Source organism: Rhinoraja longicauda, chromosome 12 (assembly GCF_053455715.1).
Source record: "Rhinoraja longicauda isolate Sanriku21f chromosome 12, sRhiLon1.1, whole genome shotgun sequence".
Taxonomy (NCBI): Eukaryota; Metazoa; Chordata; class Chondrichthyes; order Rajiformes; family Arhynchobatidae; genus Rhinoraja; species Rhinoraja longicauda.
Genome location: NC_135964.1, coordinates 49,974,524 through 49,999,932, shown reverse-complemented (window position 1 = coordinate 49,999,932; position 25,409 = coordinate 49,974,524). Strand labels below are relative to the sequence as shown.

Here is a 25,409-nt window from a genome sequence, read left to right as displayed (position 1 = left end):
CTAAACTAAACTAATTGCAGTGGTGTCACGGTGACGCAGCGGAAGAGTTGCTGCCTTACAGCGAATGCAGCGCCGGAGACCCGGGTTCGATCTTGACTACGGGTGTTTGTCTGTACGGAGTTTGTACGTTCTCCCCGTGACCTGCGTGAGTTTTCTCCGAGATCTTCTGTTTCCTCCCACACTCCAAAGATGGTGGTGGGGAAGATGCTTATAAAAGACGAAATTGCTGAGCATTTGGATAGCAGTAACGGGATCATTCCGAGTCAGCATGGATTTACGAAGGGGAAATCATGCTTGACAAATCTACTGGAATTTTTTGAGGATGTAACTAGGAAAATTGACAAGGGAGAGTCAGTGGATGTGGTGTACCTCGACTTTCAGAAAGCCTTCGACAAGGTCCCACATAGGAGATTAGTGGGCAAAATTAGAGCACATGGTATTGGGGGTAGGGTACTGACATGGATAGAAAATTGGTTGACAGACAGAAAGCAAAGAGTGGGGATAAATGGGTCCCTTTCGGAATGGCAGGCAGTGACCAGTGGGGTACCGCAAGGTTCGGTGCTGGGACCCCAGCTATTTACGATATACATTAATGACTTAGACGAAGGGATTAAAAGTACCATTAGCAAATTTGCAGATGATACTAAGTTGGGGGGTAGTGTGAATTGTGAGGAAGATGCAATAAGGCTGCAGGGTGACTTGGACAGGTTGTGTGAGTGGGCGGATACATGGCAGATGCAGTTTAATGTAGATAAGTGTGATGTTATTCACTTTGGAAGTAAGAATAGAAAGGCAGATTATTATCTGAATGGTGTCAAGTTAGGAGGAGGGGGAGTTCAACGAGATCTGGGTGTCCTAGTGCATCAGTCAATGAAAGGAAGCATGCAGGTACAGTAGGCAGTGAAGAAAGCCAATGGAATGTTGGCCTTCGTAACAAGAGGAGTTGAGTATAGGAGCAAAGAGGTCCTTCTACAGTTTTACCGGGCCCTGGTGAGACCGCACCTGGAGTACTGTGTGCAGTTTTGGTCTCCAAATTTGAGGAAGGATATTCTTGCTATGGAGGGCGTGCAGCGTAGGTTCACTAGGTTAATTCCCGGAATGTCGGGATTGTCGTATGTTGAAAGGCTGGAGCGATTGGGCTTGTATACACTGGAATTTAGAAGGATGAGGGGGGATCTTATTGAAACATATAAGATAATTAGGGGATTGGACACATTAGAGGCAGATAACATGTTCCCAATGTTGGGGGAGTCCAGAACAAGGGGCCACAGTTTAAGAATAAGGGGTAGGCCATTTAGAACGGATATGAGGAAGAACCTTTTCAGTCAGAGAGTGGTGAAGGTGTGGAATTCTCTGCCTCAGAAGGCAGTGGAGGCCAGTTTGTTGGATGCTTTCAAGAGAGAGCTGGATAGAGCTCTTAAGGATAGCGGAGTGAGGGGGTATGGGGAGAAGGCAGGAACGGGGTACTGATTGAGAGTGATCAGCCATGATCGCATTGAATGGCGGTGCTGGCTCGAAGGGCTGAATGGCCTACTCCTGCACCTATTGTCTATTGTCTATTGTCTATTGTTTGTAGGTTAATTGGCTACAAAGCTGTAGTGTAAAAAAAATGTCCCCAGTGTGTGCAGGGTGGTGTTAAAGTGGTTATCACTGGTCGGTGTGGACTCATAGAAACATAGAAAATAGGTGCAGGAGTAGGCCATTCAGCCCTTCGAGCCAGCACTGCCATTCATTGTGATCATGGCTGATCATCTGTACCCCGTTCCTGCTTTCTCTCCATACCCCTTGATTCTGTTAGTCCTAAGAGCAATATCTAACTAACTCTCTTGAAAACATCCAGTGAATTGGCCTCCTCTGCCTTCTGTGGCAGAGAATTCCACAGATTCACAACTCTCTGGATGATAAAGTTTTTCCTCATCTCAGTCCTAAATGGCCTACCCCTTATTCTTGAACTATGACCCCTGGTTCTGGACTCCCCCCAACATCAGGAACATTTTTCCTGCATCTAGCCTGTCCAATCCCTTGTGAATTTTATATGTTTCTATAAGATCCCCTCTCATCTTTCTAAAAACCAGTGAATATAAGCTCAGTCGGACTAACTCAGTGCCTAACCCTAACCCTAACCCTAACCCTAACACTAATTTACTAAACTAAATTAAATTAAATTAAACTAAACTAAACTAAGATAAATTGAACTAAACCAAATAAATGCACCAAGTGCTGGTGTAACTCAACGGGTCATGTAGCATCTCTGGAGAACATGGATATGTGGTTGACGGCTGATCAATGGTCAGCATAGACTCTGTGGGCCGAAGGTTAAGAATAAGGGGTAGGCCATTTAGAACCGAGATGAGGGGATCTTATCGAAATGTATAAGATTATTAAGGGGTTGGACACGTTAGAGGCGGGAAACATGTTCCCAATGTTGGGGGAGTCCAGAACCAGGGGCCACAGTTTAAGAATAAGGGGTAGGCCATTTAGAACAGAGATGAGGAAAAACATTTTCAGTCAGAGAGTTGTGAATTTGTGGAATTCTCTGCCTTAGAAGGTAGTGGAGGCCAATTCTCTGAATGCATTCAAGAGAGAGCTAGATAGAGCTCTTAAGGATAGCGGAGTCAGGGGGCATGGGGAGAAGGCAGGAACTAATTGAGAATGATCAGCCACGATCACATTGAATGGTGGTGCTGGCTCGAAGGGCCGAATGGCCTCCTCCTGCACCTATTGTCTGTTGTCTATTGTCCATTGTCTATAATAAAAGGACATAACTTTAGAAAGGAGGTGAGGAGGAATTTCTTTAATCAGAGGGTGGTAATTCTGTGAAATTCATTGCCACAGACGGCTATGGAGGCCGTCAGTGGATATTTTTAAGGCAGAGGTAGGTTCTTGATTAATACGGGTGTCAGGGGTTATGGGGAGAAGGCAGGAGAATAGGGTTTGGAGGGAGAGATAGATCAGCCATGATTGAACGGCGGAGTAGACTTGATGGGCAAAATGGACTGATTCTGCTTGTACATTTTTCCTAGTGTTTGTGTGTAGGGTAGTGTTAATGTGTGGGGATCGCTAGTCAGCACGGACTCAGTGGGCCGAAGGGCCTGTTTCCGTGCTGTATCTCTAAAGTAAACTGAACTAAACTAAACTGAACTAAACTCAACTGAACTGAACTGAACTGAACTGAACTGAACTAAACCAAACCAAACTAAACTACTCAATCAAAAACCCCCCACCAAGTGTTGGAGTAACTCTGTGAGCCAGGGAGCATCTCTGGAGAACATGCAGAGGTGGTTCTCGGGCGATGGCTGGTCGGCGCGGACTCAGTGAGCCGAAGGGTGGGAGGTAAACTAAAGACGTGAGGAGTCTTCTACTCACAAGTAGGCCGCTTTGCCTTCTTCCGCCTCCTTGGCTTTGGTGCTGGAGGCGTTCCTCTTCCCGCACAGCCGGGTGGCGATGCACATCAGCACGCCGCACTGTTTGCTGAAGAAGCAGCTGATGTCCGTGATCACCAGGATCAGCAGGAGGGCGGTAACGGCGAGGCCCACCACCGCCCCCAACCCCAGGCTCCGGAACAGCGTGTCTGAGGGGAGGGGGAAAAAAAACCCACCGGAGAACCATCAAAGGCATCTACAGCAACTCAACCATCCCAACTCAACCATCCCACCATCCCAACCTGAGCACAGTCCAGCTACCATAGAACTTTATTTATCCCAGTAAGGTGGGCCTAAAATTGTCGCCCTATCGTGTACCGTTTTGGCTGTAGTTCAGGAACAAACAAACAAACAAATAAACGAGAGTTTTAGTATGTAGATAGATAGACACAATACACGGTTACAATCGAGCGGTCAGAAATTGATCTGCCAACAGTCATAAAAACACAAAATACATGAAACATGAAGTTAAAGTGATGAGTGGAAAGGATTGGGGGATGTGCAAAGATTGGGGGGGGGGGGGAGGTGGGGGGTGAAGGGGAGTCAGTCTCAGTCTCAGTCTACCCCACGATAGAGGGGGGGAGGAGTTGTACAGTTTGACAGCCACAGGGAAGAAGGATCTCCTGTGGTGTTCTGTGCTGCATCTCGGTGGGACCAGTCTGTTGCTGAAGGTGCTCCTCAGGTTGACCAGTGCGTGTCACGGAGGGAGGGGGTGAGCTGTATTGTCCAGGATGCTCCGCAGTTTGAGGAGCATCTCCCCCACTCCGAGACCCACCTCCCGCGAATCCGACTCCAACTCCGCCCCAAGGACAGAGCCAGCCTTCCCGATGAGCTTGTTCTGATCCACCCTCTACCTCATTGGAGTCCCTTGGACAATCTTTAATCCGAATTTACAGGACTTTATCTTGGGCTAAACCTTATTCCCTTTATCCTGCGTCTGCACACAGCTGACCGCTCGATTGTAATCATGTCTTGTATCTATACAGTTTAAGAATAAGGGGGTAGGCCATTTAGAACGGAGATGAGGAAAAACTTTTTCAGTCAGAGAGTTGTGAATCTGTGGAATTCTCTGCCTCAGAAGGCAGTGGAGGCCAATTCTCTGAATGCATTCAAGAGAGAGCTGGATAGAGCTCTTAAGGATAGCGGAGTCAGGGGGTATGGGGAGAAGGCAGGAACGGGGTACTGATTGAGAATGATCAGCCATGATTACATTGAATGGCGGTGCTGGCTCGAAGGGCCGAATGGCCTCCTCCTGCACCTATTGTCTATTGTCTATTGTCTATATACTCGTGAACTACAGCCAAAACGGTACACGATAGTGCGACAATTTTAGGCCCACCTTACTCACCGTCGTCCCTTTGGTGCTAACGGAAGAAGTTTCATTGAAACCGGTGTTATATTTTTAAAGTTATTCACATTTTAAAGTTTAAATCTAACTCCGAGGGAGGGAGGGGGGAGGGAGGGAGTGAGGGGGTGGAGGTAGGGAGGGAGGGGGGGATGAGGGAGGATAAGGGGGTTGAGGGGGATGGAGTGGAGGGGAGGGGAAGGGGAGGGGGAGGAGGGGCTAGGGGGGACGGGGAGGGGGGAGGGGGGGGAGAGGGGAGGGGGGAAGGGGGGCGGTGAGGGTGCTACGCCAATGCAGGAGAGGTTTGGGCCCAACGGGTCCACTTGGTCTAGTTTCTTATAAATACATCAATTCTGAAGAAGGGCCCCGACCCGAAATGTCATCCATTCCTTCCTTCCGGAGATGCTGCCTGACCTGCTGAGTTACCCGAGCACTTTGGCTTTGGGTTTTGATGTCTTTTTTAGTTCCTTCCCTTTCGAGTCTTCGAGTGGATAGTGCCCAAAAAATGATTCTCGCCGAACCTCGGTACACATGACAATAAATTAAACTAAACTAAAACAGCACGCAACAAAGGCTTTTCACTGTACCTCGGTACACGTGACAATAAACTCAACTAAATTAAACTAAACCAAACTCAACTCAACAAGGCACCACCTCTAAAAGTCAGCCAGCATCATTGGCGACAGAAAATGCTGGAAAAACTCAGCATTTTTAACCGTCCACGTAACTATTTCTCATAGATTTGTAGGGCCCAACTTGCCCACACCGACCGACCGACCAAGATGCCTCATCCTATTCCCAACTTTTTCCAAACTTCTTTGGTCATCTTTTCCAATCTCCTTCAGTCAGAGGGTGGTGAATCTGCGGGATTCTTTGCCACAGAAGGCTGTGGAGGCCGGGTCAGTGGATATTTTTAAGGCAGAGATAGATAGATTCTCGATTAGTACGGGTGTCGGGGAGTTATGTGTGCGATCCTGCCTCACGCAGCTCGAACACACAACACATTAGAACGATCTAATGTTCACAAAGATATCGAATCAGATCAGAGTTCCACCCCTCCCTCAATGCGTTTGCCTCCCATTTGCATGGTTGATGGTGACTGAGAATGAAAGAGAGGAACTGGTGGAATGTGAATCAAAACGATATCCATTCAATTTATAACTCCGGGATCCTCTGGGCATTAAATACATTTCAAAAAGCCGAACTAATTATAATCCCATCACTTCAAAAGAAAACTCAATTTAGCTGAAGACAAATAGCAAAGCACAAGTTTGTAAAATTAATCGACATTGATTTTGTCAGAAATGAAGTACTTCCAACACTTTAACACATAAAATATTAATGGCTGTTGACGCTCCACGCCACGGCTGTGGTGTGCGTGCGTGGCGGGGAATGACAACGTGGAGAAATTCACAGAGTTCTCCTTCTGCCCAAAGCTAACAGAGCAGAGCAAGGTAGACCACTCGACTCTAAAAACCGTAGTACGTCACGCCGCCATTTTGGTAGGCAGAAACGTGCAGAAACATTTAAAAAGAAACATAACAAAAAATCCGTGAATTGATAGATGAGATTATATTCTGCATTTTTATGGTATCATAAACACATACTGTTCCCCCGAAAAACTGATTACACTGGGAGAGGCAGAGCGAACCGCGGGTTTTGCCTACTAAAATGGCGGACGTCCCGCTATTTGCGTACTACACTTCAGTATAGGCGACATCGACGGAGTGGTTCATCTTGCTCCTCTAGTATCTTTGCTTCCACCCGATCTAACGGGAGATATCCATAGGTCAGAGGGGTGGTCGACAGCCTGCTTGTGCGGGAGAAGAATTGTGGCCGATCTGGGAGAATCTTTGTGTGGCGCAGCGGTAGAGTTGCTGCCTCACGGCGCCAGAGACCCGGGTTCGATCCCGGCCAAGGGGGCTGTCTGTCCAGAGTTTGTACGTTCTCCCTGTGACGGCGTGGGTTTTCTCTGGGTGCTCCGGTTTCCTCCCGGACTCCAAAGATGTACAAATTTGTAGGTTAATTGGCTTCTGTAAATTGTTCCTCGTGTGTAGGATAGAGCTTGCGTTTTCCCCACATTCAAAGACGTGCGGGTTTGTAGTTTAATAGGTAAGTTGTAAAATTGTCCCACGTGTCCGGGATGGTGCTAGTGTACGGGGGGGTGGGGGGGGGGGGTGATCGCTGGTCGGCATGGACTCGGTGGGCCGAAGGGCCTGTTCCCGCGCTTTGGAAGGTGGGAGGAAACCGGAGCACGCGGGGAAAACACTCGCACCATCCTGCCAACTAGCGACAATTTACAGATGCCAACGGTATCTCTAAAGACCGGAGTAAAATGTAAAAGAAGTCTGGCGCTTGGATATGGAGCCAGCCCTCAAGGATGGGATAGGGTTTCAGATGCTCAGACGATCAGCAGCGTTGTCCTCAGGGGATGATCGAAAAGAGGTGTTCCTTGGTCTTAGATGGTGCCAATAATAAGTTGGGCGGCACGGTAGCGCAGCGGTAGAGTTGCTGCTTTACAGCGAATGCAGCGCCGGAGACTCAGGTTCGATCCTGACTACGGGTGCTGCACTGTAAGGAGTTTGTACGTTCTCCCCGTGACCTGCGTGGGTTTTCTCCGAGATCTTCGGTTTCCTCCCACACTCCAAAGACGTACAGGTATGTAGGTTAATTGGCTGGGTAAATGTAAAAATTGTCCCTAGTGGGTGTAGGATAGTGTTAGTGTATGGGGATCGTTGGGCGGCACGGACTTGGTGGGCCGAAAGGGCCTGTTTCCGGCTGTATATATATGATATGATAATAATAAGTTAGTGAACTAACCACAAAGGTGCCACAGCCAAGAAAGGTACACCAACCACACGCCTGGTCAGGTGACTGAGGAAATTCAACACGTCTCCAATGTCTCTTACAAACTTCCACAGATGCGCCATCGGCTTGGTAACAGCTCTGCCCGAGACTGCAAGGCATTGCGGAGAGTTGTGGACGTCACACGGACCAGGCTCCCCACCATTGACTCCATCTACACTTCACGCCGCCTCGGGAAAGGAGCCAACATCATCCTAGGCCTGTCCCGCCCTGTTCGCTCCTCCTTCTCCCAGCTCCCATTCTGGCAGAAGGTACAGAAGCTTGAAAGCGCGCACCACCAGACTCAGGAACAGCTTCCTCCCCTCCGTTATCAGGCTTCTGAACGGTCCTTCCACAAGCCAGGGTGCTGTCCGATTCACCTCTGCCCCATTGCGTACATCGGACTTTGTCTGTGGAACTGGTGCGCTACAATGCAGAGAACTATATTCGGCACTCTGTATCCTCCCCTTTGCTCCACCTATTGTACTTGAGTTTGTCGATTGTATTTTTGTGTTGTACTATTTGATCTGATTGATTTTTTAGATTTAGATTTAGAGATACAGCGCGGAAACAGGCCCTTCGGCCCACCGAGTCCGCGCCGCCCAGCGATCCCCGCACGTTAACACTATCCTACACACACTAGGGACAATTTTTACATTTTACCCAGTCAATTAACCTACATACCTGTACGTCTTTGGAGTGTGGGAGGAAACCGAAGATCTCGGAGAAAATCCACGCAGGTCAGGAGGAGAACGTGCAAACTCCGTACAGACGGCGCCCGTAGTCAAGATCGAACCTGAGTCTCCGGCGCTGCATTCGCTGTAAGGCAGCAACTCTACCGCTGCGCCACCGTGCCGCCCTGTCTGTTGGATAGCATGCAAAACACTGCTGTCTGTCTGGAGTTTGTACATTCGTCCTGTGACCTCGTGGGTTTTCTCCGGGTGCTCTGGTTTCCTCCCCAAAGTAGACGTGCAGTTTTTCAGCTTTGGTAAGATTGTAAATTGTCCCTAGTGTGTGTAGGATGGTGCTGTTGTACGGGGTGATCGCTGGTCGGCGCGGACTCGGTGGGCCGAAGAACCCGTCTCCACGCTGTTTCTCTAAAGTCTAAAGTCTAAAAAGTCTCATTAAACCAGTGGTGAATCTGTGGAATTCGTTGCCTCAGAAGGCGGTGGAGGCCAAGTCATTGGGTATTTGACAGGTTCCTGATTAGTAAGGGCGTCAAATGGTGTCAAGGGTTATGGGTCGAAGGCAGGAGAATGGCGTTAGGAGGCAGAGATCATCCACGATTGAATGGCGGGGTAGACTTGATGGGCCGAATGGCCTAATTCTGCTCCTATTCTGCTCTTATAACTTGTGAACTTGTGACGTGGGGAAGGCAGGAGAATGGGGTTGAGATGAAAGATCAACTGTGAGATAGATCAACCACGGTCGAATGACGGAGCGGACTTGACGGGCTGAATGGCCTAATGTCTTATGGCCTCATGCCTCATCTGAAAGGCACTGCTTCTGACAGTGGAATGCTCCATTGCCGAGGCAGAGGAGATGAACGGTCTACTGGAGACATTGGAAGCAGTCCCCTCTGGCTCTGAGCCTTGGACTCGATGGCCATTTGAAGGCTCAGACACTGTAGACCCGGACAGTGTGGGCCCGGACAGTGTAGGTCCGGGCCTACATTGTCCGGGTCTACAGTGTCTGGGCCTACAATATCCGGGCCTACAATCTGGGCCTAAAACGCCGTCCGGGCCTAATACGGGACAAGGGCGGTCCCGTACGGGACAAACCAATTTAGCCCAAAATACGGGATGTCCCGGCTAATACGGGAAAGTTGGCAACCCTACCTGTATCCCTCCCTCTGGCTTTCCGTTTTTTTCACTCCCCTTCTCTTCCCTTCCTTATCTCACGCCCTTTTGCCTCCTTTTCATCTCTGGCCTTTGTCCACCCATCTGCCCTCACCTGTATCCACCTATCACTCACCAATCTTTGTCCCTTCCACACCTCGCCCCCCTACTACAATCAATCTGAAGGAGGGTCCCGACCCAAAGTGTCAATAGACAATAGGTGCAGGAGGAGGCCATTCGGCCCTTCGAGCCAGCACCGCCATTCAATGTGATCATGGCTGATCATTCTCAATTAGTACCCCGTTCCTGCCTTCTCCCCATACACCCTGACTCCGCTATCCTTAAGAGCTCTATCCAGCTCTCTCTTGAATGTATTCAGAGAATTGGCCTCCACTGCCCTCTGAGGCAGAGAATTCCACAGATTCACAACTCTCTGACTGAAAATGTTTTTCCTCATCTCTGTTCTAAATGGCCTACCCCTTATTCTGAAACTGTGGCCCCTGGTTCTGGACTCCCCCAACATTGGGAACATGTTTCCTGCCTCTAATGTGTCCAACCCCTTAATAATCTTATACGTTTCGATAAGATCCCCTCTCTTCCTTCTAAATTCCAGTGTATACAAGCCTAGTCGCTCGTCTTTCAACATATGACAGTCCCGCCATTCCGGGAATTAACCTAGTAAACCTACGCTGCACGCCCTCAATAGCAAGAATATCCTTCCTCAAATTTGGAGACCAAAACTTCACACAGTACTCCAGGTACGGTCTCACTAGGGCCCTGTACAACTGCAGAGATGGCGCCTGGCCCGCTGAGTTACTCTGGCACTTTGTGTCTTTTTTTGTAAAGCCAGCATCTGCAGTTCCTTGTTTCACTCGACCCCCCCCCCCCTCCATTGTTTCTTGTTTATCATGTGACAGGAAGTGGAGACTTTAAAGTGCCATCTCATCCCCTTCTATAGCGTTCAAAGAAATGTTGTGTTTGTTCATGTAAACAACTGTTACGGATGGAAAGATAAACAGATAAATTACACATTGCTTATTTTATTCAAAAATAATTAACATGGTCGTGGTAATGCCTTTGTGTGCAAGATAATTTTTCTGTGCATAGGTTCACAAATGAAGTGCTCACAGATGCCAACATAACAGTGGCCGTCACGGTTTCACTGCACTAATCACCCCCTTGCCATCCGATCTCTTCTAAATCTGTGCACAAGCACCTCTTAAGCAAAGTCGGCCCCGGAGGTCGGCTATGGGAACGGAACTGTCAGCTCCAGCTGGGCCTGAGTTGCAGAAACCCGGCTGCAAGAAAGACTTCATATGAAGAAAGACTGGATAGACTCGGCTTGTACTCGCTGGAATTTAGAAGATTGAGGGGGGATCTTATAGAAACGTACAAAATTCTTAAGGGGTTGGACAGGCTAGATGCAGGAAGATTGTTCCCGATGTTGGGGAAGTCCAGAACAAGGGGTCACAGTTTAAGGATAAGGGGGAAGTCTTTTAGGACCGAGATGAGAAAGTTTTTTTTCCACACAGAGTGGTGAATCTGTGGAATTCTCTGCCACAGAAGGTAGTTGAGGCCAGTTCATTGGCTATATTTACGAGGGAGTTAGATGTGGCCCTTGTGGCTAAAGGGATCAGGGGGTATGGAGAGAAGGCAGGTACGGGATACTGAGTTGGATGATCGGCTATGATCATATTGAATGGCGGTGCAGGCTCGAAGGGCCGAATGGCCTACTCCTGCACCTATTTTCTATGTTTCTATGTTTCTAAGAGGCAAATTCGACCCGCCGATCGGACGTGGAAGTCCCGATGAGGCCGAGATCGGCCGCCTCACCCAGCCTAGGGGACACATTTTCGGGGGGACTTCCTGTGGGCGGGGGGGGGGGGGGAGGGGGGGGGAGAGATGTGCACTCTCGGAATTTTGTCTGTATTAAAGGAAGGGCCGGACAACCATTTGCCAGAAAATCTGTGGTGGACTTGTGCATAGGCGTAGAAGGAGTGGACTTGGAGCTGTGGAGTGGGTATTAGGTTAGATTGGCATGATGGCTAGCACAAGACTGACGGGCCGAAGGGCCTGTTCCTGTGCTGTACCGTTCTACGTTCTACATTCTAAGAGGGGGTTGCTTAGGTGCTGATCACGTCAACTCATCACGCACCTTTAGCAAGGAGACGAGAAGGAATTTATTTCGTCAGAGGGCGGTGAATCTGTGGAATTCATTGCCACTGACGGCTGTGGCGGCCAAGTCAGTGGATATTTTTAAGGTGGAGGTTGATAGATTCTTGATTAGTACGGGGGGGGTGTCAGGGGTTGTGGGGCGAAGGCAGGAGAATGGAGTTGAGAGGGAGAGATAGATCAGCCATGATAGAATGGCGGAGTAGACTTGAGGGGCCGAATGGCCTAATTGCGCTCCTAGAACATATGAACTTATGAGTCGGCTTCGGACTCTGGGACCTTCTCAGGGGGCTGTGAACGAGTGTTGGTGGGAACTTCATGGAATCGTGAGAATGGACCCACACAGGGAGCTGGACAGAGGGTGCTGGCGAGGGAGGGAGTTGTTCATGGTACGAATTCTCAGGGCCAGAGCCCGACAGCACGGTGGCGCAGCGGTAGAGTCGCTGCCTCACAACGCCAGGGACCCGGGTTCGATCCTGACCACGGGCGCTTGTCTGTACGGAGTTTGCACGTTCTCCCCGTGACCTGCGTGGGTTTTCTCCGAGATCTAACAGGTCTCCTCCCACACTCCAAAGGCGTACAGGTTTGTAGGTTAATTGGCTTGCTATGAGTGTAAAGTGTCCCCAGTGTGTGTCGGGTAGTGTCAGTGCGCGGGGGTCACTGGTCGGTGCGGACCCGGTGGGCCGAAGGGCCTGTTTCCGAGCCGTATCTCTAAATTAAACTAAACTAAACTAAACCCGATGAAGCCAATGGAACAGACAAAGGCGAGATGGATGGCCAATGGATGGTGTGATGGCGGCAGTCCACACGTATCTTCAGTGATGTTGATAGAATGGTTGACCGGGAGAGAAGGGGGGGGGAGGGGAGAGGAGAAGAGGAGGGGGGTTGGGCCACAAGGAGGGGGTGGAGGGGAGGAGTGCGACAGGGGGGGTGGCAGGGGTGGAGGTGGGCGCGTGAGGGGAGGGGTGGGACAGTGTGAGGGGATATGGAGAGGGTGGGTGGGGGGGAGGGGTCAGATGGAATGTGGTAGCGAGGGGGGGGGGGGAGAATGGGGGAGGGGTGCATTCAGAGGGGAGTAGGGTGGGGGATTTGAAGCAGGAGGGGAGTGGGATGGGTGAGGGTATTTGGAGGGGGGAGGGGCGGAAGGGTGGGTATTGGGGAGAAAGTTTTGGGTAGGGGTGAGATGAGGAGGCAATGGTGGTGTGGGGTGTGGGGGGGGGCATTGGGTGTGGGGGTGGGGGGAGTGGGGGGGTGGTGAGCATGGGGGATATGGGGTGTGGGTAGGTGAGGGGGTGGGGAGAGTGTAGGGGGTGGGGGAAGGATAGATGGGTGAGAAGCAGGTGAGGGGGGTTGTGGGGTGAGGAGGTGAGGGGCGGGAAAGGGTGAAGGATGTGCATTGGGGAGGGGGTGTAGGGAAGGGGGAAGGGGAGGGGATGGAGGGAAGGGGGAGGGGTGGAGGGGACAGGTGGGGATGGAGGGAAGGTGGGGGTGGAGGGGCGTGGGGAAGAGAGGGTGGGAAGGGGAGGGGTGGAAAGGGGGAGGGGTGGATCGAAGGGGGAGGGGTGGAGGGAAGGGGGAGGGGTGGATCGAAGGGGGAGGGTGAAGGGAAGGGGGAGGGGTGGAGGGAAGGGGGAGGGGAGGGAGGGAAGGGGGAAGGGGAGAGGGGAAGTGGGGGAGGGAGTGGAGGAGGTAGATTGGGGCAGAGGTGAGGAGAGAGGGTAGGTGGTGTGGGTTGGGGTGAGGATGGGGGGGGCAGTGAGCGGAGAGGTGGGTGGTGGGAAGAGGTGATGTGGGATGGGGGGGTTGGAGGGATTGTGTGGGTGAGGTGAGAGGCGGAGAGAGGATAGGGGTGGAGGGAGGGTGTGAGGTAGTCGGTGAGATTGTTGGCAAGCACGGAGGTGGGACATGTCGGGCAGGGAGGAAGAGAAAGAAATGAAGACAAATTAATCCTCGTTCAGCAACAATGACAGATCAGCACATTGACAGTCACATCCAACACTAACACAGCGATGGGCTTGGCACCGGTGCGGTGGTTCAGTCCCTGGTGGGGCCATTGGGGCAGTCCGATGTGACTCCACTGGGAACTGCATAAAAGGGCGGCACGGTGGCGCAGCGGTAGAGTTGCTGCCCTACAGCGCATGCAGCACCAGAGGCCCGGGTTCCATCCTGACCACGGGCGCCGCCTGTAACGGAGTTTGTACGTTCTCTTCCCCGTGACCTGCGTGGGTTTACTCCGTGATCTTCGGTTTCCTCCCACACTCCAAAGACGTGCAGGTTTGTAGGTTAATTGGCTTCCGTACAAACGCAAGTTGTCCCTAGTGCCTGTAGGGCGGCGTGAGTGGGCGGGGATCGCTGGTCGGCGCGGACTCGGTGGGCCGAAGGGCCTCTTTTTGACGCCGTATCTGTAAACCAATCTAAACTAAACTAAAACGGTTTGACCGCAGTGCCAGGACCTTTGACGGAAGCCCGTTGTTACTTGTGTGGGAGGAGAGACAAGGACCCTGGTCACTCACTGCCACCAACGAGCTCCTTCTCCAATGTTTCCTGAAGTCCAACCCGAGCAAATCATTCATTCGTGGACAGGAACTCTTGGTCACCACCTGCCTCTGTCCGATTTTCTCTGATCACTATTTCTACAGCGTTGTGAATAGGAAGCCCGAGAACTTTCCCCCTCATTCCCCCCACCACAATAAACGATCGCCGAGCCTGCGCTTGGTAGACTGAGTGGAGGTTTTCAGCGAAACGTGACTGGAACGTGGTTTGCATCTCCTCCAACCTCATCTATTGTATCCACTGTTCCAGATGTCAACTTCTCTACATCGGCGAAGACCAAACGCAGGCTCGGCGATCGTTTCGCTCAACACCTGCGCTCAGTCCGCCTTAACCAACCTGATCTCCCGGTGGCTGAGCACTTCAACTCCCCCTCCCACTCCCAGTCTGACCTTTCTGTCATGGGCCTCCTCCAGTGCCATAGTGAGGCCCACCGGAAATTGGAGGAACAGCACCTCATATTTCGCTTGGGCAGCTTGCAGCCCAGCGGTATGAATATTGACTTCTCCAACTTTAGATAGTTCCTCTGTCCCTCTCTTCCCCCCGTCCCCCTTCCCAGTTCTCCCTCTGAGTTCCTGTCTCCACCTATATCCTTTCTTTGTCCCGCCCCCCTGACATCAGTCTGAAGAAGGGTCTCGACCCGAAACGTCACCCATTCTTTCTCTCCTGAGATGCTGCCTGACCCGCTGAGTTATTCCTGCATTTTGTGATACCTTCGAGTGGATCGTTTTGATCGTTTCGCAGAACACCTCCGCTCAGTCCGCCTTAACCTACCTGATCTCCCGGTGGCTCAGCACTTCAACTCCCCCTCCCATTCCCACACTGACCTTTTCTGTCCTGGGCCTCCTCCATTGTCAGAGTGAGGCCCAGCGTAAATTGGAGGAACAGCACCTCATATTTCGCTTGGGCAGCTTACACCCCAGCGGTATGAATATTGACTTCTCCAACTTCAATTAACCCTTGCTTTCCCTCTCTCTCCATCCCCACCCCATTCCTAGTTCTCCCACCAGTCTTACTGTCTCCGACTACATTCTATCTCTGACAACATCAGTCTGAGGAAGGGTCTCGACCCGAAACGTCACCCGTTCCTTCTCTCCAGAGATGTGCCTGTCCGGCTGAGTTCCGCCAGTATTTTGTGTCGACCTGCGAAGAAACTGTTCCAGAATCTGTCCCCTTTCTTCCCTGCGCCCCACCTGGATTCACACCCGCCCCCCCCCTTCCACCGACATTCCTCCCTCTGGCTTCACAATTTGTGCCTCTTCCATCCTTATCTCACCCCTTCTGTCTTTTCATCTCGGCCTTTTGTCCCACCATCTGCCCATCTGCCCCTCACCTGTATCCACCCATCACTCGCCAGCCTCTGTCCTGCCCTTATCTCTTCACCTATCCCTGGGCTGAACCACTATCTACCTCACTGGGTTGTCACCTTGTCGTGGTGGAGAAGCTCGTGTGGTCCTGAGACCCTGAGAGCGATGCCGTCTGGAGTCACGCTCCCAGTAGGGTCACCCGTGACGGTGAGGTCGAGGGGGGGAGGTCCCTGACAAAGAGCGATCCAACCAAGGCCTCAACGGTGGAGCAGGCGGAGGGAGGATGGCGGCCGACTTCAGTGGAGCGTCACAACGGCTGGGAAGGCGGACGGATGAAGGCCGCGGCAGAAAAGGGTCCCCGGTCGTCTTGGACTCCACGCCACTGGATCCTGACCCAGATCTGACAAGGACCGTGCGGTGGCTGTCTGTGCACCAGTCTCCCCACGTTAAACAAAGTCACGCACAGGCGTCCTGACCCTATGGAGAGGGCAGTCACACTCGCTTCCAGTGACTGCCGATGACGATGACCTCACTGGGGATCCTCGGACTATCCTTGATTGCACTTTGCTGGCTTTACCCTGCACTAAACGTTATTCCCTTATCATGTATCTGTACACTGCAAATGGCTCCATTGTAATCATGTATGGCCTTTCTCCTGACTGGGTAGCACGCAACAAGTCAATGGACAATAGACAATAGGTGCAGGAGGAGGCCAATCGGCCCTTCGAGCCAGCACCGCCATACAATGTGATCATGGCCGATCATCCACAATCAATACCCCGTTCCTGCCCTCTCCCCAAACCCCCCTGACTCCGCTATCATTAAGAGCTCTATCCAGCTCTCTCTTGAATGCATTCAGGGAATTGGCCTCCACTGCCTTCTGAGGCAGAGAATTCCACAGATTCACAACTCTCTGACTGAAAAAGTCTTTCCTCATCTCCGTTCTAAATGGCCGACCCCTTATTCTTAAACTGTGCGTGGCCCCTGGTTCTGGAATAAACTAAACTAAACTGGAATGGTGAGGGGTAGGATGGAACTGCAGATGCCGGTTTACACCGAAGGTAAAGCACCAAATGCTGGACTGGATAGCTCCTAACATAAAGCTCTTCACTGTACCTCGGCACGCGTGGCAATTAACTAAACTAAACTAAACTAAACTCCAGAGATGCTGAGTTACTCCAGCACTTTGTGTCTTTTTTGTTGTTGTGAATCAGCACCTGCAATTCCTCGCGTCTCTATCTGGCTTGTTATCTGGGCCGGTGATGTTATCAGGAGAAAAGGACAGGCTTTCTTACAGCTCTTTCTAAATGTCTAATCGCAAGTCGATGTCTCATATCCAAGTGGTTTGCTGCAGTATTGATCGAAGACTCTTTGCGACTGTACTTTCTCTAAGAACAGGATCAATAACACAGTGGAAGCCTGATGTGAGGTCAGTACAATTCTGACAGCATCCCTTGTCCCAAACATATATATTTATCCTATTAAAAAGGTCAAATGTACCCTTCCATTAAAAGCATTAAATCAGCCACCACAGATTTATGGATCTGTAACTGAGACTAGTAACACCGAAACATAGAAAATAGGTGCAGGAGGAGGCCCTTCGGCCCTTTCAGCCAGCACTGCCATTCATTATGATCGTGTCTGACCATCCAAAATCAGTACCCCGTTCCTGCTTTTTCCCCACATCCCTTGATTCCGTTAGCCCTAAGAGCTATACCTAAATCTCTCTTGAATTCATCCAGTGAATTGGCCTCCACTGCCTTCTGTGGCAGAGATTTCCACAGATTCACAACTCTCTGGGTGAAAAAAGGTTTTTCCTCATCTCAGTCCTAAACGGCCTCCCCTTTATTCTTAAAAGAATTAAAGAATTCTTCCACCGTCATCTGCTGCTTTCTGTCCTGGGCCTCCTCCACTGTCAGAGTGAGGCCAAACGAAAATTGGAGGAACAGCACCTCATATTTCGCTTGGGCAGCTTACACCCCAGCGGTATGAACATTGACTTCTCTAGCTTCAAGTAGCCCTTGCATTCCCCCCTCTCGCCACCCCTCTCCCACCCAAGTCATGCCAGCTTCAAAGTCGTCCTGTTGAGTCTCATTGTCTGTAACTGGTTCTCACCTAGCCCACGGCCTCTCCTTTATCATCGTTACTCTTTTTCCATATCTTTCATTCATTTGTTCAATATCTCTCTCCACATCACCGTCTGTATCTCCCGTTTTCCCTCTCCCCCTACCTCCCAGTCTGAAGAAGGGTCTCGACCTGAAACATCACCTATTCCTTTCCTCCAGAGATGCTGCCTGACCCGCCGAGTTACTCCAGCTTTTTGTGTCCATCTCTGTTCCACTAATACAGTGCAGGCCAACAAGCAATGCTTTTGCAGAGAAAATAATTCCATTTATACTGTGCTTCCAAGCTTTAGTAAACGCATGGACAAAACCTGGGTAAATCAGGAAGCCAATCTTAGCTGTGGACTGGAAAATCGATAAGTCTGCGCATTTACAAAGCAGTACGAAAATCTTATAACCATATAACCATATAACAATTACAGCACGGAAACAGGCCTGTTCGGCCCTACCAGTCCACGACGACCACTTTCTCTGACCTAGTCTCATCTACCTGCTCTCAGACCATAACCCTCCAATCCCCTCCCATCCATATACCTATCCAATTTACTCTTAAATAATAAAATCGAGCCAGCCTCCACCACTTCCACCGGAAGCTCATTCCACACAGCCACCACCCTCTGAGTAAAGAAGTTACCCCTCATGTTACCCCTAAACTTTTGTCCCTTATCGAAACGTATAAGATTATTAAGGGGTTGGACACGTTAGAGGCAGGAAACATGTTCCCAATGTTGGGGGAGTCCAGAATAAGGGGCCACAGTTTAAGAATAAGGGGTAGGCCATTTAGAACTGAGATGAGGAAAAACTTTTTCAGTCAGAGAGTTGTGAATCTGTGGAATTCTCTGCCTCAGAAGGCAGTGGAGGCCAATTCTCTGAATGCATTCAAGAGAGAGCTGGATAGAGCTCTTAAGGATAGTGGAGTCAGGGGGTATGGGGAGAAGGCAGGAACGGGGTACTGATTGAGAATGATCAGCCATGATCACATTGAATGGCGGTGCTGGCTCGAAGGGCCGAATGGCCTCCTCCTGCACCTATTGTCTATTGTCTATTGTCTACCCGCTGCACCACCGTGCCACAACAACAATAGACAATAGACAATAGGTGCAGGAGTAGGCCATTCGGCCCTTCGAGCCAGCACCGCCATTCAATGTGATCATGGCTGATCATTCTCAATCAGTACCCCGTTCCTGCCTTCTCCCCGTACCCCCTGACTCCACTATCCTTAAGAGCTCTATCCAGCTCTCTCTTGAATGCATTCGGACACTCTGAGTGCTTTGCACGTCTCTGCCAGTTGATATCACAGAGAAGATTTCATGAGAATGTGGAAAAAAATTATCAAAGGATGAACAGGTCAGGGCTCTTGCGAAAATATTGATGAAATTTTACATTTTCTGGTGAACAAAAAGGCTGAGGCGGTGGCTGAGTAGATGCCAGTAGAATAATGAAAAAGTTAAAAAAAAAGAAACTTTACAAAGGTTTGTGAAGTAAAGCGAGTTTGAGGAATTGAGGAGGGAATGAGGAGGCAACTCAGGGCCTGACAGGTCAGAGTCGCACCGCACGGAAACAGGCCCATGATAAAGGAAACAGGCCATCGTGAACTGTGAGCTAGGTGAAAACGAGTTACAGACAATGAAACTCACCAGGACGACAGTGAAACCAGTACAAACACTAAGGTGGGAGAGGGACAGGGAGAGAGGGGGTGGAAGGGTTACGTGAAGTTAGAGAAAGCAATATTCATACCATGGGTTGAAAGTCGCCCAAGCAAAATCCCTCTTCTCCCCTCTCCCATCAGGCAGAAGGTATAAAAGTGTGAAAACGCACTAACCTACACACCAGGGACAATTTACAATTCTTACCAAAGCCAATTAACCTACAAACCAGTACGTCTTTGGAGTGTGGGAGGAAACCCGAGTACCCGTAGAAAGCCCACGCAGTTCACGGGGAGAACGTAGTATAATAAGACCTGAGTAATCTCCTGGACAAGTTTCGATCGCCTAGCTTGGGGTCGGAGAGGAATTTCCCGGATTTTTTTCCCAAATTGGCCTGGGTTTTTATCCGGTTTTTCGCCTCTCCCAGAAGATCACACGGTTCTTTTGGGTGGGAAGAAGGGCGATAGTGGGAAGGGGGTTGGGGTAGGATCAGCCATGATCGTATTGAATGGCGGAGTGGGCTCGAGGGGCCGGTTGGCCTATTCCTGCTCCTATTTTCTTGTGTTCTTGTGTTCTTGTGAACTCCGGACAGACAGTGCCCGTAGTCGGGTTCGAACCCAGGTCTCTGGCGCTGTCAGGCAGCTACTCTACCGCTGCGCCACCGTGCGGCACGTTGTGCCACTGTACCAAAGATAGACACGAAAAGCTGGAGTAACTCAGCGGGGAAAAGGCAACATCTCTGGAGAGATGGAATGGGTGACGTTTCGGGTCGAGACCCTTCTTCACAAGCAGATCACATAATACTACACATAAATACAATCAGGTCAAACTCAAGTATTATAGGTAGAGCAAAGGGGGAGATACAGAGTGCAGAATATAGTTCTCAGCATTGTAGTGCACCAGTTCCAGAGACAAAGTCCTGGGTTTTTTATCCGGTTTTTCGCCTCTCCTAAGAGATCACTCAGTTCTTTTGGGTGGGCGGTTGGAGCGGTTGGAGTAGCGGCCGGGCGGTAGGTTTAGTAACCGAGCGCGGGGCTTTGTTTGGAGAGTATGACTGCCAGGGCAGTTTTTTGTTCTGGGTGTCAGATGTGGGGAATCTGGGAGTCTGATAGTCTTCCAGACATCCACATCTGCGCCAGGTGTGACGAGATGGGGCTCCTAAGGGACCGTATTAGGAACCTGGAGCGGCAGATTGATGACCTCCGTCTGATCAGGGAGAGTGAGGAGGTTATAGATAGGAGTTACAGGGAGGTGGTCACTCCTAGACCACGGGAGGTAGACAAGTGGGTCACTGTTAGGGGGGGCAAGGAACAGAGGCAGGGACTAGGGAGTACCCCGGTGGCTGTACCCCTTGGAAATAAGTACTCCTGTTTAAGTACTGTTGGGGGGGACAGCCTACCTGGGGGCAGCGACGGTGCCCGGGCCTCTGTCAAGGAGTCCGGCCCTGTTGCTCAGAAGGGTAGGGAAAGGAAGAGGAGAGCAGTAGTAATAGGGGACTCTATAGTGAGGGGGTTAGATAGGCGTTTTTGTGGACGCAGTCGGGAGACCCGGATGGTGGTTTGCCTCCCTGGTGCCGGTGTCCGGGATGTGTCTGAGCGTGTCCAGGATATCCTGAAAGGGGAGGGAGAGGAGCCAGAGGTCGTGGTACATATAGGTACCAACAATATAGGTAGGATAAGGGAAGAGGTCCTGAAAGGAGAATTCAGGGGGCTAGGAAGTGAGTTAAAAAAAAGGACTTCCAAAGTAATAATCTCAGGCTTAATGCCTGTGCCACGCGATAGTGAGAATAGGAATGGAGTGAGGTGGAGGATAAATACGTGGCTGAGGAACTGGTGCAGGGAGCAGGGTTTCAAGTTTCTGGATCATTGGGACCTCTTCTGGGGGAAGTATGACCTGTACAAAAAGGACGGGTTGCATCTAAACCCGAGGGGAACCAATATCCTGGCGGGGAGATTTGCTAAAATAACTGCGGAGACTTTAAACTAGTACGGTTGGGGGGAGGGACTCAAACACAGATAGCTAATAGGCAGTGTGTGAGGCAGGAGGCAGAAAAGGGAAACACTCAGACCCAATATGTAGGAGAGAAAGAAGGGAAAAGAAATAAACTGAGAAATGATGGGTCCCTTAAATGTGTATATTTTAATGCTAGGAGCATTGTAAGAAAGGTGGATGAGCTTAGAGCCTGGATTGACATCTGGAAGTATGATGTTGTGGCGATCAGTGAAACATGGTTGCAGGAGGGTTGCGATTGGCAATTAAATATTCCAGGATTTCATTGTTTCAGATGTGATAGAATCGGAGGGGCAAGAGGTGGGGGTGTTGCATTGCTTGTCAGGGAGGATATCACAGCAGTGCTTTGGCAGGACAGACTAGAAGGCTCGATTAAGGAGGCTGTTTGGGTGGAACTCAGAAATGAGAAAGGTTTAGCAACACTTATAGGGGTGTATTATAGACCGCCAAATAGGGAACGAGAATTGGAAGAGCAAATATGTAAGGAGATAGCAGATATTAGTAGTAAGCACAGAGTGGTGATTGTGGGTGATTTCAATTTTCCGTATATAGACTGGGAATCACATTCTGTTAAAGGGCTGGATGGTTTGGAGTTTGTAAAATGTGTGCAGGATAGTTTTTTGCAGCAATACGTAGAGGTGCCTACCAGAGAAGGGGCAGTGTTGGACCTCCTGTTAGGAAATGAGATGGGTCAGGTGACGGAGGTATGTGTTGAGGAGCACTTTGGGTCTAGTGATCATAATGCCATTAGTTTCAATATCATTATGGAGAAGGTCAAATCTGGACCAAGGGTTGAGATTTTGGATTGGAGAAAGGCTAATTTTGAGGAGATGAGAAAGGATTTAAAAGGAGTGAAATGGAAATTGTTGTTTTATGAAAAGGATATAATAGAGAAATGGAGGATATTTAAAGGTGAAATTTTGAGAGTACAGAGTTTTAAAATTTTGAGAGGGACGGACAGAGTTGACGTGGGTAGGCTTTTCCCCTTGAGAGTGGGGAAGATTCCAACAAGGGGACATAGCTTCAGAATTGAGGGACAAAGGTTTAGGGGTAACATTTGTGGGAACTTCTTTACTCAGAGGGTTGTGGCTGTATGGAATGGACTTCCGGTGGAAGTGGTGGAGGCTGGCTCGATTTTATTATTTAAGAGTAAATTGTATAGGTATATGGATAGGAGGGGATTGGAGGGTTATGGTCTGAGTGCAGGTAGATGAGACTAGGTCAGGGAGAATGGTCGGCGTGGACTGGTAGGGCCGGACAGGCCTGTTTCCATGCTGTAGTTGTTATATGTTATATGTTATATGTTATGTGTGCAATGAGGTAGAGTTGAATAGAGTGAACTATGACTGGAGCTGTTCACTGATCACTGGTGCTGAAATTTAATGGCGTTAGCACCCTTTCTAGTTTAGTTTAGTTTAGTTTAGAGATACAGCGCGGAAACAGGCCCTTTCGGCCCACCGGGTCCGCGCCGACCAGCGATCCCCGCACATTAACACTATCCTACACCCACTAGGGACAATGTTTTTTACATTTACAAAGCCAATTGACCTACAAACCTGCACGTCTTTGGAGTGTGGGAGGAAACCGAAGATCTCGGAGAAAACTCACGCAGGTCACGGGGAGAACGTACAAACTCCGTACAGGCAGCACCCGTAGTCGGGATCGAACCCAGGTCTCTGGCGCTGCATTCGCTGTAAGGCAGCAACTCTGCTGCTGCGCCACCGTGCCACCCTGTCATTAGAGGCAGAGTGGCACAGCTGCCTCACAGCACCAGAGACCCAGGTTCGATCTTGACTTCAGGTGCTGTCTGTGTGGAGTTTGCAGGCACTCCATGTGACCACATGAGTGCCCTCTAGGTGCCCCGAGTTTACACCCACAACGTGCAGGTTTGTCGGTTAATTGGCCTCTGTAAATTGCCCCATGTATGTAGAGTGCACTTGCAAAAGTGGGACAACATTGGCCTAGTGTACAGGGTGATCGCTGGTCGGCGTGACCCGGTGGGCCGAAGGACCTGTTTCCATGCTGTATCTTTCAGTCAAGAAATTGAGTGCAGCACGGTGGCGCAGCGGTAGATTTGCTGCCTCACAGCGCCAGAGACCCAGGTTTGATCCTGACTGCAGGTGCTGTCTGTACGGAGTTTGTACGTTCTCCCCGTGACCTGCGTGGGTTTTCTCCAGGGGGCTCCGGTTTCCTCCCACACTCCAAAGACGTGCAGGTTTGTAGGTTAATTGGCTTCGGTAAAATTGTAAACTGCTCCTAGTGTGTGTGTAGGATAGAGCTAGCGTTCGGGATGGTCGCAGGTCAGCACGGACTCGGTGGGCCGAAGGGCCTGTTTCCTGTGCACCATCTCTAAAGTCTAAAGTCTAAACTAATGATCCCAATGTTAATCTCAATCCTGAGACACGCAATTGAAAGTATCGTAGAAACATAGAAAATAGGTGCAGGAGTAGGCCATTCGGCCCTTCGAGCCTGCACCGCCATTCAATATGATCATGGCTGATCATCCAACTCAGTATCCCGTACCTGCCTTCTCTCCATACCCCCTGATCCCTTTAGCCACAAGGGCCACATCTAACTCCCTCTTAAATATAGCCAATCAACTGGCCTCAACTACCTTCTGTGGCAGAGAATTCCACAGATTCACCACTCTGTGTATGAAAAAAAACTTTCTCATCTCGGTCCTAAAAGACTACCCCCTTATCCTTAAACTGTGACCCCTTGTTCTGGACTTCCCCAACATCGGGAACAATCTTCCTGCATCTAGCCTGTCCAACCCCTTAAGAATTTTGTAAGTTTCTATAAGATCCCCCCTCAATCTTCTAAATTCCAGCGAGTACAAGCCAGTTCAGTTGGGGGACGGAATAGTCCCGTGAGCCAGTATGGGCTGGACGGGCCGAATGGCCTGGGTCCACACCATGTGGGAATCAACATTTAGATTCCACCAAGATTCCTTGCTAATCACGCGTCAGAATAACTGGCGAGGCAGCGTGATATTTCTGCATTCATAATTCATGTACATATGTAGCGGGTTAAGGCGGCGTATTGCCCTGAATCATTTAGGGATTATGGTTTCTGATGAACGCAGATGGCATGTCAGAGAGGGTTTAAATTTACCACGTTGCCCATTGTTAACCATCCTGTACGTGTATTCATTCATTTTACATACAGCCCCAGCTTTGTACAAACACCGGCGGCTAATACATCTTTTCAGCTAGTGTCAGAACGCTAGCAATGTGAAGGAATTATTAAGGTTAGAGATTACGCAGAGAGTGTGATTATTGGGCTGTAAGCTTGATAATTACTTCAGCTTGCTGCCTCATTCATCAGCGTGTTGCCATGCACTACCCACTGTTGCACGCTCCCACATCTGAACAGGTTTGTGAACCGAGTCTGCCCCCGGAAATAAACACATTACGGAGCTTCGATTTCACAATGAAAGGTGAGGCCAAGTGTTGTGCTCACAACGTGGAAGAGCCGAGTTAAACCAAAACGGAGGTGTGGAAAGGAACTGTGCGGATGATGGATTGTACCAAAGACAGACACAAGGTGCCGGAGTAACTCAACGGGACAGGAAAACATCTCTGGAGAACATGGACAGGTGACGTTTCGGGTCGGGAGATGGATGGATGGATGGATGGATGGATGGATGGATGGATGGATGGATGGGTGGATGGGTGGATGGGTGGATGGGTGGATGGGTGGATGGATGGATGGATGGATGGATAGATGGATGGATGGTTGAATGGATGGATGGTTGAATGGGTGGATGGATGGATGGATGGATGGGTGGATGGTTGAATGGGTGGATGGATGGATGGATGGATGGATGGATGGATGGATGGATGGATGGATGGATGGATGGATGGATGGATGGATGGATGGATGGATGGATGGGTGGGTGGATGGGTGGATGGGTGGATGGATGGATGGATAGATGGATGGATGGATGGATGGATGGATGGATGGATGGATGGATGGATGGATGGATGGATGGATGGATGGATGGATGGATGGATGGATGGATGGATGGTTGGATGGATGGATGGATGGATGGATGGATGGATGGATGGATGGATGGATGGATGGATGGATGGATGGAAGGATGGATGGATGGATGGATGGATGGATGGATGGTTGAATGGGTGGATGGAT

At 50.1% G+C, this 25,409-nt stretch overlaps 1 protein-coding gene across 1 annotated transcript in view; it reads right to left on the bottom strand.

The window, feature by feature from the left end:
* The window catches only part of ncam2a (neural cell adhesion molecule 2a), a 161,048-nt gene that overhangs the window by 9,200 nt on the left and 126,439 nt on the right, over window positions 1-25,409 (bottom strand). Inside the window, exon 14 of the mRNA XM_078409730.1 lies at window positions 3,367-3,571. Coding sequence (XP_078265856.1) covers window positions 3,367-3,571 — 205 coding nt within the window. The remainder of the gene's footprint in view (window positions 1-3,366; window positions 3,572-25,409) is intronic.